Below are 17,835 nucleotides of genomic sequence, written 5' to 3'. Positions count from 1 at the left end.
AAATGTTTTATGTTAAAAATATCTTTTTTGCACTTTGAAATTGATCAATGAATGAGGAATGTTACTAGTCAGTGGTAGTCCTGACAAGGATGTATAGGCAACTAACATCTACTTATAGGCCTAACTCTTCAAAACATTTATCTGTTGATGATAGCGTATATAGCGATGTCTTTGTTTTGACTCATATGCACCATATTCATGCTGGGAAAAAACATGTTGTATATTGTAAAGATGTACAGTGATTAAACGTAAATAAAATACATTTAAATAAATAATTAAACAAATAAAAGTCTCAAAATCCTAGAAATAGAAAAAATATTTCTCCTATAAGCTTGCATTCATACATCAAATTTCTAACAGCACATTCAGAAAGTCACTGTTAAAATGTAAATGCAGGGGACCTGAATTTGGCATAATGGCTATGTCATTGGACTCCCAGTAGTCCACCACAGTTCAAGTCCCGGACCTGGTGACTTAGACTCACACTGGGCGCGTGTGCATGTGTGCCCAAGATCCTGAGAGGAGAATGGAGGAGAAGGGATTGTGGCATGGCCATCCCCCCTGGGGAGTGATTTCTCGCTTTCTGTCTCTCTGCCTCTCTCTGTCTTTCTGGCGATTGCACGCGCCCTTTAGACCTCTCAAAAAAAAAAAAAAACTGTAAATGCAAGCACAGGGATGGGGTAAATATACCTTTGTAATCACTAACATGGCATAATCATTTTGGAAGGCAGAGACCACGGTCCTGAGGGAATGGTACACTTGCCGAGCAGAGTGAACGGGAAAGCCATACCATCAGGTGTACATGACGTTACGAGAAAGTGGATACTAGACGGTAGGGCTGAGGGTGCTGGGGGACAGCATCGGTGCATGATGGGAGTGCAGGACAGCAGAATGTTTGAGGTGGATATCTTTTTTTTTTAATATCTTTTTTTTTTTTTTTTAGATTTTTGCCATAGGGCATGAACACTTGCCAGAGAGAGACAGAGAGAAGGAAAGTGAGAAATTACCCCCAGGGGGATTGGCTATAGGAGAAGGGAAGAGAGGGAGGAGAAAGGAGAGGAGAAGAGCAGGGATTAGGCCTGGCCATCCCCTTGGAGGGTGATTTCTCACTTTCCCTCTCTCCCTCTGTCCTCTGTCTCTCACTAGCTGGCACACATACCCTATAGCAAAATAAAATAAATTAAAATAAAAACAAAACAAAACAAATAAATAAAAAATTCCCTTCTCCATTCTCCTCATGGGATCTTGGGCATACATACACACCTTCCTAGTATGATTTTCAAGCCACCAAGTCAGAGACTCAAACTGCAATCAGCCATGTGGGAGTCAGTGTCTAACTACTGCAATCAGCCATGTGGGAGTCAGTGTCTAACTACTATACTACGTGCTGCTGGCCTTGGGGGAATATCTTAATGGAGAGAGGTCCCAAATGTGGAAGTTGGAGGACCACACAGTCAGACATGCATTATTTGATTTGTTCCGGAGTCATCTCTATCTCTGTCTACCTATATATAGATGTAAAAGCATATGTATAAGGAGTCTTCAAAAAGTTCATTCAAAATGCATATTATGAAAAAACTATACATTGATTTCAAAATATTTGGCACCAAAATGAACTTGCACTTTAACTCATTTTCCCATGAACTTTCTGAATTTTCTATAAATGTATATGAAACACATCAAGACATTTATATATATATATCAGAGAGAGAGAAAGGGAAAGTGAAAAATCACCCCCCCCAGAGGGATGGCTATGTACAATCTCTTCTCACTTCTCTTGAGATTTTGAACATACACACACATGCGCCAGGCATGTGATGTTCAAGCCATAAGGTCCAGGACTTGAATTGCAGAGTCAGCCATGTAGGGTCCAGTTGCCTTACCTCCGTGCCTCCTGCTGGCTCTTATTCCTATATCTATAATAGTGCATCTTTTTCCTTTGTTCTATTATCTATGCAAGAATTGTCATATTTTCTTTATTTTATATTTCAGTTTCATATATATGTATTTATTTTTACCAAACTTTCAGAATATGCAAATAATTTCTCATTGGGGAATTCTAATGTTAGCTACCTAAAAAAGTAGAATGTTTGCCACCTGATTTACAGATTCAGACAATATGTTATTAATCTACTTTAGTAAGAAATTCACTCCTAGTGAATGAATTAACAGTTTCCTTTTGGACAGCACGACCCTACATAAAACCTGTGATATAATTATATTAATCCTTGACGATTCTGAGTTGGGATTTGAGGCAGGTCCATTGTGCTTCTGTATGTCCCGATTATTTAAATCAGAATCATACCATATTTGTGTGTGTAGGCAAATATCTAAAACGATTCTAATCTCCGTAGCAGTTTAAATATTTTTATAGTTCTAAAAAGAGACTTTGGAGAGCATATGCCAGTTTCAACAAACCAGGCACATGTTTATATTGATTTAAGTTAAGGACCCCTGAATAATGGGTTGAAAATCATCTATCAGGACTCTGAAGTTTTACCTAAAATATCTCCAAGCAGCTCTCCAAGCCATTTTGCATTTCTTCACTCCCACATGCTTATTTAGTGGGATTCCCAGTGGGGAGGCAAAGGCAGGTCACATTTTGTCCCTCTCTTTACTGTGCTCAGTACACTTTATTCTTGGAACCATCCCCAAGGAACTCAAAGCTTCAAACAAATGGAAAACATCTCTTCCTCATTTGGTTGGATACACCAAGCCTGGGCTTTGAAACATTTCTTTTTACATTTTTTAAAAAGCATTTTACAATTTATGCATGAAGAAAGTATTGTACAGTACAATCCTAGGTTTCATTTTTTTTAATTTCTTGCCATATGTGTTATATAGCAAGGATATTTATAAGAATGTAGTTGATACATATTTGATTTCTAAGTATAATTTGGGACACAGCTATAAATCTTTTAGTTTATAAATTAACTCTATAACTGTCATCTAATCTACCTGATCTTTCTTGGGATAATAGAATAAATATTACTTGAGACCAAGAGCTACTGTTTCAGAATTTTTGTAGCTATCTATTCTGCTACTGGGTAAAGATAGACTAGAGATAAGACAACATTAGTAAAAGAACATGCTTTTGTCTAATCTATCTCCCCAAGGCTCCTTTTGTAAAAGGGTACAGACCAGAAATCGTTGCCCTACTGGATTCTGCCCAGGGGTGCCTGCCTCTTGCTGAGGTTTAGTTTCTTCACATTTTAAATAATGACAGAAATTCCTGTCCTGCTACATATAGGAGTGATATGTAGATTTAATGAGATTATATCCAAGTACTTCATAATCCATAACATGAAAACTTATGTGATGATAGCTACTTTGTACCAAGCAGTTACTAAATCCTAGAATTAGTACTTGGAGGCTTTACATACATGATCATACTTCCTTTAATCCTCCACACTACCATTCATGGTTGTAATTACATTCAAGGTAATAGAGTGAATTAACAGAAACTCAAAGTGGTTGGTAATTTGTCAAGATAAATTGCTGGAAGTGGAGAGACTCAGAATTCAACTAAATATTATTTCCAAATAGAGACTTGAACCACACAGCCAGCCATGTGGGATTCAGCCACCTTAACCACCATGTCAGGGACTAGCCCAATCTTTCTTCTTTTTAATGTACACAATTACTGGTATAACTTCCCTCTTACCACTGCTTTTGCTGCATGCTTCATTTTGGGTGTGTTGTATTTCTACTTTTGTTTGCTTTGAGGTATTTTTACATTTCCCTTCTAATTTCTTTACTGTCCCATTGGTTGTTCAAGACCATGTTTCATTTCCGTGTACCAGTGAATTTTCCAAAATTTCTCCTGTTATTAATTCCTAGTTTCATACGATATCATCAGAAAAGATACTTTTAATATAATTTCAAGTTTCTCTTTAGCAAATGATCAGACTTTATGTGTGGGCTGCTAACCAGCACTAACCACAAAACTCAAAGGCTCCTTCATGTTGTCATTTTACATTACAAATGCTTACTAGGACCCCCAGTGTTCAGCCTGCATGTTCTGAACCCCGCCTATCTTACAGTCCCTTATGTCTTACCTCATTTCATCCCTTGTGCTTCAGACACACTCTCACTAGGCCACTTCCTCCACTGGCACAGCCTCACTCTGTCTTATTCAATTCTGTTCCTCTTTTAGATCTCAGCTTAAGGTTTTCCTCGAGCACCCAGATGCAAGATGCAGCTCCCCTTTTGTTTATCTTTCTGGCAGCCTCGATTTCTCTATAGCACATTTCACCTGTGTATTAAAGTAATTGCATAATTGGCTGTTGAATAGTTCTCTTCTGCCTTCAAAGAAAGCCTTCCGTGTTTGAAGGAGAATGCATACATCTACCAGCCCCTACTTTCCATTAGTTAAGGGTGGCAGCAGTATAAAGAAAGCAAGTTAGAAACACAACACACGGTGCAGCCCAAAGCCAGGCACGGAGGCGTTGCACCCACACAGGACCTATTGAAACCTGCACAGAAAGGGTCATTGTAGCAGAGGCTGGAAAAGAAGTAGGGCCAGTAGGATCTGAAGTATCACACAAGGCATCTCGTTATAGACCACCACAAAATGATCATGTGTTCAACCTCCACAAGCAATTAATCTTGTGTAAATTCATTTTAAGTGAAAGAGATAGTCATAGAGATAGAGACAGAGAGAGACAGAAAGACAGGCATTTTAACTTTTACTGTTTCAATCCTCTGCCCCAGTCTCCCGTTAGCAATGATTACAAGTATGTGCTACCATGCCTGGCCCTGTTGGCCCAGGGTCCAAGCCTGGACCCCTGATATGGCCCTAGCATTGCACAGCAGCATCCTTGCACAACTATGGCTGGACTTTACAAAGTGCTTTTAAAAAAGATTTTCATATTTTAGTATTTCTATAAGATTTATTATACATGGAAAAAGAAATGAAGCAGTTTTCTAAACTCAAGTGGCAAAATAATTGTGGTTACAAGTAAATGCTGACTCTAACATTTTTAAGTGATGCTTACAAATATAATCTTGAAACATCATTTTTCAAGATGACATATGAAATGATAATGATTGTTTAGGCATGTTAATCTCAGAATCTAGACAGGATGGCTATCCTGAAATAATAACCAAAGAGAAAACCAAGTACGTTTCTTGATTACAGAAGCAGTAACTTTAAGCTAAAGCAAAAATGGCATTGGGAAATAACAGGTAGCATGTTTTAGCAGGTAAAGCTTTTAAATGTTGCTAGAGACAGATATTGCCAAGGATGACCATTTAAAAAACTTTAGTGGATAATGTAAGGGAGGGAAAATACTTTTTCTTCTACCTATCTGAGTTTCATTGGCTGGGTCACTATAACAAAGACAGATTAATAAGAGAAAAACATACTGAAGTTTACTAACTTGTATATCATAGATAAGATAGATAGGTACCCAGGGAGTGAATAATCCTCAGAGAGGTGTCTTTCTTTTAAGCAAATGCAGGGAAGGCAAAGAGCTTTTCTTGTATCTGTTGCTTCTTAATTGCTTTCTGCTCAAAATAATCCTTATGTCAGAAAAGGAATATTTAGGGGTGCCATAATCTGGTTTCCTGCAATGACATGAAAAGTTGCTTTCTTCTATTGAAAATAATTCAAATGTCTTGAATATGTCATTGTAAGTGAATAGGGCATGATATGTACTTGCAAGAAAAATACTTGACTTGTTTTCCCATGACCACAAACCTTTTTATTGATAGTTTTCAGAAGAAAAGAAAGAGACCAAGTTAGATATAAGAGGGACTTTGTGATAATTTGTACACGCTGAAATAAGAAAGTTAATTTAGTGCAGTAAATTACTTTACAAAGTAATTTGTGCCACAAAGAGAACCAATTACATTTCAAATACATTTTAATGTTATCAAAATAATCCAGGCACATCCTGAAAAAAGCAAATAGTATTGTAAGGGAATTAAAACTTTCCCTTTACTCTCTGTTCGATCGTTGGAGTCACTAGAATAAACTGACGGTAGCTAGATTAACAGGAGAAAAGTTATACAAATGTGTTATGTACATATGCACCGCAGCCTCACAAAACTTAAGACTCAAATAAAGACCAGATGGTTGAAACTTAAACAGCATTTCGATGTAGAAAGGAACAGGAGCTTGGGGCTTCTGTGGGGTTTGCGGAGTAGGTGGCAACACAAACTATGGACTAGTGGGTGGAGAAAATACATGATAAACAAGGGTTCCTTAGAAGTCTCTCAGTTAGTAGTCCTCAGAAAAATAGGTGGTATTTCAACTTCAGCCTCTTTTTCTGTGAGTTAATTTTTCCCTGTTTGATTAAGCTATGAGGGGTGGTGCTCATGACATTGCATTTGTTCTGGAGGAACTTGCCTTAGTGATTTACAGACTTCAGAGAAAGCTGAGAGTCCGAACAGGAAAATGCCAGACAGACCTTGGTTCTTCTAGACCTTGGTTCTTCTAGTGCAAAGCACTCATATTTCTGAGCTTTTTCCTGGTGAGAGCACTGACTCTCTCCCCTTATGCCTAAGATTACTATAAAAAATAATGGAAGTGGTGGGCCAGCTCAATGCCACAGCAGTAATGTGCTGCTCAAGAGAAACTGCATCCCAGATGGTGACTGAGGCTTGAACCCCTGGCCTAGTCAGCCGGAAGCAAGATGGGCACCTTCACAATTGTCTGAGATTCAACGGGCTGAAAGACCGGAGGGAAGACTTTGAAGCCTTACTAGATTCTGTGGAGGGTACTTCTCTCTCTCTCTTTCTCTCTCACTGACACGCACACATTTACACGTTCACACAAGTGCTCTGTCATGAATAAAGAAAAATAAAATAAAATAAAATAAAATAAAATAAAATAAAATAAAGGAAGTTTCGGTTGAAAGTCATTGAGAGGAGGTTGGTGGCTTCGTGAGAAATACAAGCTAAACCAGCTAGTGTACCAAGAGGGAACCAAGGAAAGAGGTAAGTAAGAAGAGCCTTCCTGAGCCAGAACAAACCTCAGACACTGCCCTCAGAAAACAGTACTGCAAAGGAACTAGAATTTAATTGGATCAGACTACCAGAGCAATTTATGCCCCAGGGTATTGTCAAAACCAATAGAACAATCAGACAACAAGGGAACAGTTTAATAACGAGATAGGCGTGGTATGTCCTACAAAACCCAGTAATGTTGAAGAAGATGAATATGAATATGTGTATGTCCTTGATTTGATTCTTACATGCTCGTGCCTTAAACTCACACTATAGCCCACAGTCACATACATTGGTCGTATGTAAACCAGAAATTATAGTTTTAAAATTTTTTAAAAAAAACCCAAAAGAGATAAAAATGCTTTTTGAAAAGCAAATAGCAGGTTCATAATTGAATTTTTGGAAAACAACTGTTTGTAAGTTAAAGTTACCTTTTAACACCATCAACTTGGTTATCTATGCTTGTACTTGACATTCTGCACCCGCCGGTGGTGTGAAGGTTAAGGCATCTGGATCCCTCATGGCAAACTGCGGTTCGAGTCCTGGAAAATGTTTAAAAAAAAAAAGAAATTGTGTTTCCTTTTACATAATAATACCGCTGTTCTCAAGTCTTTCTTTTCTAGATTCTTATACTCCTACCCACTATTCAGCATGATACCTTTTAGGCAGTCAATACTCAAAGAAAATGTGTATTGATTTTTAATAGAAGTATCACTTGGGACCAGCAGTTAGTGTAATGGCTATGTCGCTGGACTCCCATGTAGTCAACTGCGGTTTCAGTCCTGGACCTGGTGGCTTAAACTCACGCCAGGAGTGTGTGCGTGCCTGTCCAAGATCCTGAGAGGAGAATGGAGAAGGGATTGGGGCATGGCCATCCCCCCTGGGGGGTAATTTCTCGCTTTCTGTCTCTCTGTCTCTCTCTGTCTGTCTGGCGACCGCACATGCCCTATAGCAAAAACTCTCGAAAAAATAAAATAAAATAAAATAATAAATAGAAGTATCACTCATCACAAATGGTATACCCTGAGATACCTACCATTTTTATTTCAACCTGGCTTTAATTTTGAATTAAATTACAAAGTTATAGATGATCTTTGGAATATGAATTAAATATTTCCTTTAATACGGTTATATAATATTAACTAAAATAGCTAAATAACATAACAATAGATTTGGATGCTTATCTTTTTTTTTTTTAAATTGGATTGTAAATTAGGGAGCAAATGATTGTGATAAGGACTTCTTATTCCAGGAAACACCATAGCATGTTCTAATATCCTCATAATATATTTATCTTTAGTTTTGGAAATAGTTTGTCTGAGTAGTTTGGTATGACATACCTTCTTGTGTGTCAAATGGAGCAATGCTATGAGTGGGGAAGGACTCATTATACATTTGTTGTAGGTACTGTGACATAAAACTACTTAACCTCACAAAAGACATGACTCTACCTTTTCAGGTGTAACTGTGTGGAGCCACATAATCCTAGCAATGATACACTGAAGGAATGGAGGGAGTCCAATATCTCTGCCTCTGATGTAATTTGGGAGAACCTGACAGTGTCTGTAAGTAAAATTAAAAAAAAAAAGGCATATCTTGAATCTTTTTTAATTGTGAGAACTTTTGTTGATATTTTAAATAAATTGACATTAAGGTAAGTTTTTTGAATGCCTAATCTTATAAAAGTGATAGTTTTGGGAACCAACAGTTGGTGAAATGGCTATGTTGCTGGACTTCCGTGTAGTCAACTGTGGTTCGAGTCCCGGACCCAGTGGCTTAAACTCACGCCGGGCACATGTGTGTGCGTGCCTAAGATCCCAAGAGGAGAATGGAGGAAAGATTGCAGCATAGCCATCCCCTCGGGGGTGATTTCTCGCTTTCTGTCTCCCTGTCTCTCTCTGTCTTTCTGGTGAGCGCACGCGCCCTATAACAAAAATCTCTCTCTCAAAAAAAAGTGATAGATGTGTTTTAATTTTAATTTCATTAATTTCAGATATTTATTGGTAAGCTAAAGTTTTCTTTCATCATTCAAGTTTTTTTCATAGTTTGTAGGTCTGAACTATTCTAAAAGCACATATAAGCAGAATGATACAACCGAGATGAACTGAAAACGCATTAAGTATGAGTTGTGCTGACCTAAATGAAACCATAAGGCAGAACTAAGGCCGCCTTCTGGGTAAAGCACCTAGAATGCTTTTACTTTGTAATACTGTTGCAGCTGTTCAGAATATGCTGAGGGAGAGGGAGGTTTTTAATCTTTTAGTGTAAGTACTAAAATCATTGAGAAGAATGAAAGTCATTTTTCTTAACAAAATTCTGGTGTCTCCCTCAGCAAGAGCTCAAGAGCTCTCTTGCTTCCCTGTTATTCTTATCCCCAGCTCAAGAAAAGAGATGGCAGCATATTTTCCACCTGTAACAACTAAATCCTGTACCCTTGTTTGTTTATTTATTTATTTATTTAATGAGGCTTTTTCTGCTTTATAATTTCTTTTGCTCATGGCTGCATGTCTCAGTCCTCCTTAATTTCTTCCTTTTTTAAAAATTTTTACTTATTTATTTATTTATTTATTTATTTTTTGAGAGGTTTTTGCTATAGTGTGCTTGCACTCGCCAAAAAGACAGAGAGAGACAGAGAGACAAAAAGGAAGAAATCACCCCCCAGGGAAGATGGCCATGCCGTAATCCCTTCTCCTCCATTCTCCTCTCGGGATGTTGGGCACACATGCGCACGCGCCCTGTGTGAGTTTAAGCCACTGGTCCCAGGACTCGAACCATGGTCGACTATATGGGAGTACAATGACATAGCCATTTTGCTAACTGCTGGGCCCAGTCCTTCTTTAACAAGATCTTTGCAGACCTCTTTTATCTATATTTGCATCTTTTACTTTTGTTCAACAAAATCTCATAATCTGAAAAAAAACTTAGGACTAGTTGGTGGCATGGTGGTTAAAGCAAATGGATCCCACATAGCCGACAGTGTGGTTCGAGACCCAGATATAATGGCTTGAAAAACATACTCACATGTGTGAGCATGCCCTAAATCCAAAAGGGAGTGATCAATGGATGAGGAGGGATTACAACATGACCATTTCCCAAGGGGAGGTGCAGAACTTTCTCATTTTCACTCTCTCTCTTCAGCAAGTATATGCATCCACTGGCAAGCTAAATAAATAAATAAAACAAAAGTGTTCTGCTTTTAATAAATATTAAAATCTTAGTTGCACAGGACCAGCAGATAGTGTAATGGTCACATCACTGGACTCCCCTATGGCCAACCATGGTTCGAATCCCAGACCTGGCAGCTTGAAACTCACATCGGGTACATGTGTGTGCAAGTCCAAAAGTCCCTAGAAGAGAAAGGAGGAGAAGGGATTGCAGTGTGGCTATTTCCCTTCAGGGAGGGGGCGATTTCTCTCTTTCTGTTTTTCTGTTTCTCTGCTGAGTGCATCCACCTTATAGCAAAAATGTCTCTCAAATTTTTTTAAAAAAACTTAGTTGCTCTAGTTTCTACTTTATTCTTCCAGGTTACAAACATTACAATCTAAAGCTTCTATCATTTTACCTACCTATCTAATCTCAAATTTCATTATAGCCATCAGCACAAAACTATATAAATTCTAGTTCATTTGCTCAAACTCATACTATTTTGACAAATGGGCCAGTTAATGGGACATAGAAATCTTTTTTGGTTGTATAGATAATATAAACTCCAATCATCCTTGTAAAAACATGTGACCTCTTCAGACCAGCAGATGGCATGATGGTTGCATTGCTGGACTCCCACGTAGTTGACCATGGTTCAAGTCCTAGACTCGGTGGCTTCAAACACACACCAGGTGTGTGTGCATGTGTGCCCAAGATCCCGAGAGGAGAATGGAGGAGAAGGGATTGCAGTGTGGCCATCTCCCCTGGATGGTGATTTATTTTCTAACTCTTTGACTCTCTGGTAAGCACATGCAACCTATAGCAAAAGTCTCTCTCTTGAAAAAAAAAGAAAGAAAGGAAGAAAGAAAAAGAAAAGTGATCTCTTGGATATTTTCTGAAATTTCCCTATTAAATGTGTCCTTTTAGAATAAAAATCAAATTATTTACTGTTTAATTTCTTTTTTTTTCTTTTATTCTTTACTTGCTATAGGGTGTGTGCATTCACCAGAGGGAAGCACAAAAGAGAGAGAAAAAAAAGTGAGAGAGCACCCCTCCAACACACCCCTGAGAGGATGGCCACATCACAATCCCTTCTCTGTTCTCCTCTTGGGATTTTGGGCACACATGCTCATGTGCCTGGAACGCTTCTCAAGGCGTTGGTCCAGGACTCCGTGGCACAGTTAGCTGTGTGGGATCCAGCCGCCTATCCACCAGACCCGATTAGTCCCTTGTTTACAACTTTATGGTGACGATACTTTACTACCTTTATCCTTACCTCAGTCATTTTCTCTAGAAGAAGACTTCACATGCTAGTGTTTTCGTTTGTTATTGTTAGCAGTTATTCTGTACCACCTCATTTTTACCCTGGAAAAATAACATTGCCATTCTGCTTCTATTCAGAGAGTGTTTTAAGTTCACCAGTGAAAGAATTGATGAGCTGAAGAAGAAAGAATGCTATAGTTACACAGGATCTGGACGCCAGATCATGGTGGATCCATTTAGCAATGGGTCTTCTGTCTATATTCCCCTTTTTGTAAATTATAATATATTGTGTTAAAGATCCCCTTGATTAGGTCCTTGATGTCATCATTAATAGGAAAACTCAAATAATTTCATCTCTGAATTACTTAATGTGATAATTTATGTTCTTTATATTTTTTGACTAATTTAATGCTAAATAATAATATTTATTCTATGTATTAGCAAATCCTGAATAATAATTTTCTAAGAAGCAAACTTACAGCACGATTGATCTGGCTAACCATGAGTTAATTTTTCTTTTTTTTTTTTTTATTTGAGAGCTTTTTGCTATAGGGCATGCATGCTCGCCAGAGAGACAGAGAGAGACAGAAAGCAAAAAATTATCCCCCCAGGGGAGATGGCCATGCTGCAATCCCTTCTCTTCCATTCTCCTCTCAGAATCTTGGGTACGCACGCACACGTGCCTGCCATGAGTTTTAAGTCACTCGGTCTGGGACTCAAACCACAGTTGGACTACATGCGAGTCCAGCAACACAACCATTATGTCAACTACTGGTCCCACCATGAGTTAATTTTAGATAATAGAAGTTATAGGGTCAAGCAGAGTACAGTGAAAAACAGTGTGAAATCAAAGCAAATATAGAATGATTTTATTTTAAAAAACTTAAAAGTTCTGTACTAGGTATTAACATTCTGGCAGAAATTTTCATATTATTTTTATTAGTTCAAAGCAGTTTTTGCAATGGGTAATTGCTAGCCTTGACCATAAACAACCTTTTGCATCAAAGGGAATGCTACATAATAAAAAAAATCTTGTAATTTTTAAGTCAATGAAGGCGAGTATTATTTTTATCTTAATTGTTTTGCACTGGTAGTCATCACTATCATCTGAAGAATTTTATTAATATAGCATTGTGCTAATGGCTATTGTTACTGCTTTTATAAAAACAGCGATACAATATTTAATCTACATATTAATCATCCAGCAGGCACTGTATTGTTTCATTGAGTTGTTATGTAGCTCATGAATTATAATGTATACTTTGTCAACTCAGCAAAGGCAATTACCTTTAGCCATCTTTGATTATCCCAAAGTGCTGTGTACATAGTAAGAATTCAATTTTTAAAATTTATTTCCTTTGTGAGTGAGAGAGGGACAGTAAGAGGGAAAGCACCTTGAATAGGGTCTTTTTTTTTTTTTTTTGGAGAGGTTTTTGCTATAGGGTGTGTGTGCTCGCCAGACAGAGAGAGACAGAGAAACAGAAAGTGAGAAATTGCCCCTCGGGGGGATGGCCACGCTGCAATCCCTTCTCCTCCATTCTCCTCTCGGGATCTTGAGCACACACGCACATGCGCCCAGAGTGAGTTTAAGCCAGCGGATACGGGACTCGAACTGCGGTCAACTACGTGGGAGTCCAGTGACATAGCCATTACGCTAATTGCTGGTCCCCTGAATAGGGTCTTGATACACAGTCTACTCCTAGCTCCATCCAACCCTGAGTCCGGGGTACACGTGTGCCTGGCGTACTCAGGGAGGTCTCTGGATGTAAACCTGGGACCTCACTGTGTGGGTCAGCCCCACTAAGCATTTTGTTTTACTGCTGTACCACTATCCAGGACCTAAGTGTTAGTTATGCGATAAATACTTAATGGTTGTTTTGAAAAAATATTGGAGTTTCATCTCATATGTTTACTATTTAGTACAAATATTTTATGGCAAGCTAAAGTACTAGGTTTCTATTTTTATATATTTCTTAACAGTAACTCAAAATCAGCCATTAAAAGAAATCCCTAAGCAAGGTTTAAAATATTCGCTAGCAATCAAGTAGTAATTGGTTAAGAATTGTTTCAGTGCCTAACTTACATATTTAGCTTGTACATATAACAGGGACAGGACACTAATGCCAACTTTAATTTCTTATTTTATAAAATTTTTGCCAACTTATAAAATTGTTGAAACTTAGAATGTGTTTGAAGAGTAATTAGTAGGAATCAGTTTGTCAACCAGCATTTTTTTGAGTACCTATTGTAAGGGAAACCATATGTTAGAATTGAAAGAAGGAGGCAGGATTTGGATTTGGTTTTAACTTTTAAATTTCAGGACTTAGACTGTGTGCGAGCATGTATGTATGTGTTAAGGGTACCTATGTGTAAAAAGAACAATGAGCATAAATCTGAAATAAATGTTGGGTTTAGTAGGCCATGTGTTTTCTTTTCTTAAAATGAACATCTTGTGCTCCCAGAAGAATAAAAAAGTAAGTAACATTTTCAAATTTTGTATGAATTAAACTAAATAGGCAGGCCATTGGTGATTCATCATAGAGTATAAGACAGTTAAATGTTTTTAAAATGGCACTTATGCTCTTAGGAAAGCAAGACCAAGGAATATTTAGAAGAATTTTCAGGGGCCAGCAAGTGGCATAGTGGTTGGGATGCTGGACTCCCACATGGCTGACTGCAGTTCAAGTCCCAGACCTGGCAACTTGCTTTCTCCCTTTCTCTCTGGTCAAATAAAATAATAATAATAATAAGAAGAATAAGAATTTTCAGCTTCTACAAGTGACTGAAGATGCTCACAAATCTACAGACAATGTGTTTATCATGGAATTTTTAGCTCCTCTTTGCTTTTAGTCATTTTGCTTACCCACTACATGGCTCTACTAGCATCTCTGGACAGGCACAGAGGATGAGCCTGAAAAAAACAAGGATTCACTTTTGCTATTTTATCCACTTGTACAGAGTTTTGAGAGAAGGAAAACTATGGTTATAATTAAGACCTGGGGGATTTTTTTGTGTGTTATTTTCATTTAGCCAAGTTATTATGCTCTGTACTAGCTTAACATGAATAAGGAATTTAACTTTAGCTAGCCAGGAAGGTATTTGCAGTTAGACTACAAAAGGGAACAGATCCTTTAAGATAATTGTATTTCTCAAAAATCTTAGGCTCAGGGTAGCTACCTTATGTAGATTTTACTAGTTGTTGATTGTCCAATGACAACATATTTGTTTTGTATTTATTCTAGAATCTTTTGAAGGTATTTGTTTTTCCGCTAAACAAAGATTCTAAGGCCCAAGATTTGATTTTCTAGGCAGACTCTGTGTTAGTGGTCAATCCTTAATTTTAATTTTTTTCCCTAAAATCTCTGTGTATCTTAACACAGCTCAATTTTTGTTCAGAGCCAGAATATGTTAAAAACTAATGAGATCATTGGATCAATTAAATCGTTATGTTTTTTATGTTTTGAAGTAAGAAAGAAATACATTAGTAATCTACTTTTTAAATAAAATAAGATAAATCAAAATGAGTGCAAAATAAACATTTTTCTTTCAAAATATCTAGTGTTGACAATGCTTTCCTGTGAGAGAGACAATGTTTTTGACTTTGCTGCCACCTCATGGCTAAGATAGTAATTAGAAATGATTTTTTGCTTCAGAAACTTAATAGAAATACAATACCAGAAAGAGACCATGAAGAAGTCATAGTAAATAAGATATTTGCCTTACTCATGTAGTAATTTTTTATTACTTCTTCCTTAACGTCAGTTCAAGAGCCCTTTCTTTGATTCACTGTTTTATCTCAATAATTTTATAACATAATTTTCTCGCCTTTCCATTGTTCTTGTTAGTATTTGAGCTAGATAATTCTACAAAATCAGTACCATGGTAAATATTCCTGCCACGGGAGTCATGCTTCTACCCTAGTTCTGCTGTCCCCTAGCAGCAATAAGGCCATGACAAATTATTTAAACTCCTTATGTCTCAGTTTCTTCAGGTATGAAATACAAATAATATCTACCCGTTCTGTTTTACAGGGTGGATGTAAAAGTTAATTAAGATGATGTATTTAAATACCTCAGCATAGTGTCTGACTTTAGCAACCACTTACTATCAATTATGTCTTATTTTCAATACAATTGGTATAAGAATTTAGTAGATCTGAGGTTTAGTACACATTGGTAAAACAATTTATAGTATACATTTTAAGTTTAATTTATAAAGACAAAGCTTTTTAAGTGGTTAATGTTTAAATTTAACACCATGGAAGTCTTTGATAATGCTAGCCTATGTGCTCTCTATTAAATCATGGTGAGAGCCTTAGATGAAAAGCTTCAGTATCTCAACTGCAATTGAGATGTTAGTTTTCTGAAAGAAATGTGTCCAGCTTTTTCGTAATAGGCCCATTTGTTTCATTTCCTCTGGCAGGCATGCAAATCATTGCCTGGATACGAGTTTTTTTAAATGAAAATAAGTGAAGGGAGAGTTTGTGGGGGGAGCCTGTGGCCACGATCACCCATATGTTCCAGATGTTCTGTTTTGGTCTGTGATCTTGTTCTTTTCCACAGTTACTCTGTCAGCCACACTGAAGCAATTCAAGACTAGCCGGTATTTTCCAACCAAGGTACTCAGACTACATATATTTTTTAATCTAAATAAAGCACGTTTCGGATTCCTATGTATTTTGGGACAAAAGGAAGAGCAGCTGATGTAATAAAAGGAATCACTAAAAGGCTTTTGTGTGAGTGAGTTGCCATGTTAAGGGTGAGGTGAGGTAAAGGTGATGAAGAAAGAGCATTTTGCGACCCAGGTGCCAGGAGTGCACTTGCTCCGCAGGCTTATCTCCTAACTGCAAATGTCAGAGATCGAGTCCTCCCTTCTCACTTCTGCTTTTGGAAATTCAAAGCACAGGCTGCATTGCTGATCGTCACTTTCTTGCCCAGTGAACAGTGGGAATTATTCCAGCCTGACAGAAACCTCCCAGGAACCACTGTTTCTTTCTCTACTTGGGAAAGCCCCTGCGCCTCTCATTGGAACACTATTCTCTTCGTGTTTGAAAGCGTCAGTTCCTCCCCCTAACCCACCACATTTGCATCTGCATATTTGGAAAGGAAAGTAAACAGAGAAACAGTTTAGTTCAATATTTAACACTGCAAAGTAACACCTATACTGTCTGATTCCGCCAAAAAAAAAAAAAAAGGAAAAAAAGAAAAGAAACAAGGAGACAAGCATTTTAGGGATGAGCTATAGCTTATGATCAAAATTTCACTCTAGGAACATGTTTCAAAAATAAGTTCCTTCCAGAGAGGATTTCTTCTTCAATTTGTTTGTTTGTCTTGTTTATTATTATTATTTTTTGGTCACTTCCTCCTTCCCTAAGTTGAAAGTTGCATGTCCTTCCCCAGAAAAGATTAGTTTGAATAATACACGATTATTTTTGGTAAGTGGAAACAATAATATGAAGCATTTTGTGTGTATATGCCATAAAGGCGTTCTAAAAGAAACCAGATCTTGTTGATAATTATATAAGGATATTTGCTCAAAATTGGCTTTATAAGTGAAAAATGGCTTTAAAAACTGGCTTACATGGAATAAATTTAAAATTTTCCCACACTGTTGTACACATTCCCAACTGCCATACTTATATCCTAGAGAAACTAAAACATTATGCTTCAATAAAAATAGATAATTTTATTTTCTGTTGCTTCCGTTTTATCATATAAAATGTTACCTGTGTGAGCAAAAGCCCTCAAATTCAACCCAAATCTGGCCATGTGACCTTATTCTTTGTTCTAAATGTTCACACACTTGGGATCTTAATAAAATTAAATTTTAAATAGATATTGAAAACAGCACTACTGCTATTGTAGCTATTCCATAATGCCTCATTCTGGAAAGGTTGCATGTGTATCCATCTTAATGACAGAAATACATAAATATATATTCAGGTTCTGACAGAACTAATGGTAATATTATAGTATGCATAAAATATAATATTGTGATATTATGCCATAAAGTGTTTATAAAGTGTGACTCTAGATTATGTTCCTGAGTATTTCTCAATATTTATAGCTCCTTCAAGTGACAAGTGTTTTCATTATTTTTAGGTTCGATCCATAGTGAGTGACTTTGCTGTTTTTCTCACAATTCTGTGTATGGTTTTAATTGACTATGCCATTGGGATCCCATCTCCCAAACTCCAAGTACCAAGTGTGTTCAAGGTGAGTTTACCAAGACACTTATTATCTCTCTCTCTGCATCTCTTAGGTCTAATATTCATTTAGATAATGTTACCCTAATAGTTGGGATTTTCATGAAAATACAACACAGATCAATGGAACAGTAAATAAAATGTTTACAGCATGACTAAAATTTTGATCTAATAATAAAGAGAAACAGGAATTATAGAAATAGAAGCTTTAAGATTTCTTTAAAAATATTTTCTGTCAACTATCCCAGTTGGAATATATATATATATATATA

At 37.1% G+C, this 17,835-nt stretch overlaps 1 protein-coding gene across 1 annotated transcript in view; it reads left to right on the top strand.

Moving 5' to 3' along the window:
• SLC4A10 (solute carrier family 4 member 10) overlaps positions 1-17,835 on the top strand; it is a 155,193-nt gene that overhangs the window by 94,505 nt on the left and 42,853 nt on the right. The window contains exons 12-14 of the mRNA XM_027776513.1: positions 8,411-8,540; positions 15,833-15,976; positions 17,460-17,573. Coding sequence (XP_027632314.1) covers positions 8,411-8,540; positions 15,833-15,976; positions 17,460-17,573 — 388 coding nt within the window. The remainder of the gene's footprint in view (positions 1-8,410; positions 8,541-15,832; positions 15,977-17,459; positions 17,574-17,835) is intronic.

The sequence above is a fragment of the Tupaia chinensis genome, unplaced genomic scaffold (assembly GCF_000334495.1).
Source record: "Tupaia chinensis unplaced genomic scaffold, TupChi_1.0 Scaffold000674_2, whole genome shotgun sequence".
Classification (NCBI taxonomy): domain Eukaryota; kingdom Metazoa; phylum Chordata; class Mammalia; order Scandentia; family Tupaiidae; genus Tupaia; species Tupaia belangeri.
Note: the sequence above shows the minus strand (reverse complement) of the source record. Positions and strands in the feature narration are given on the sequence as shown.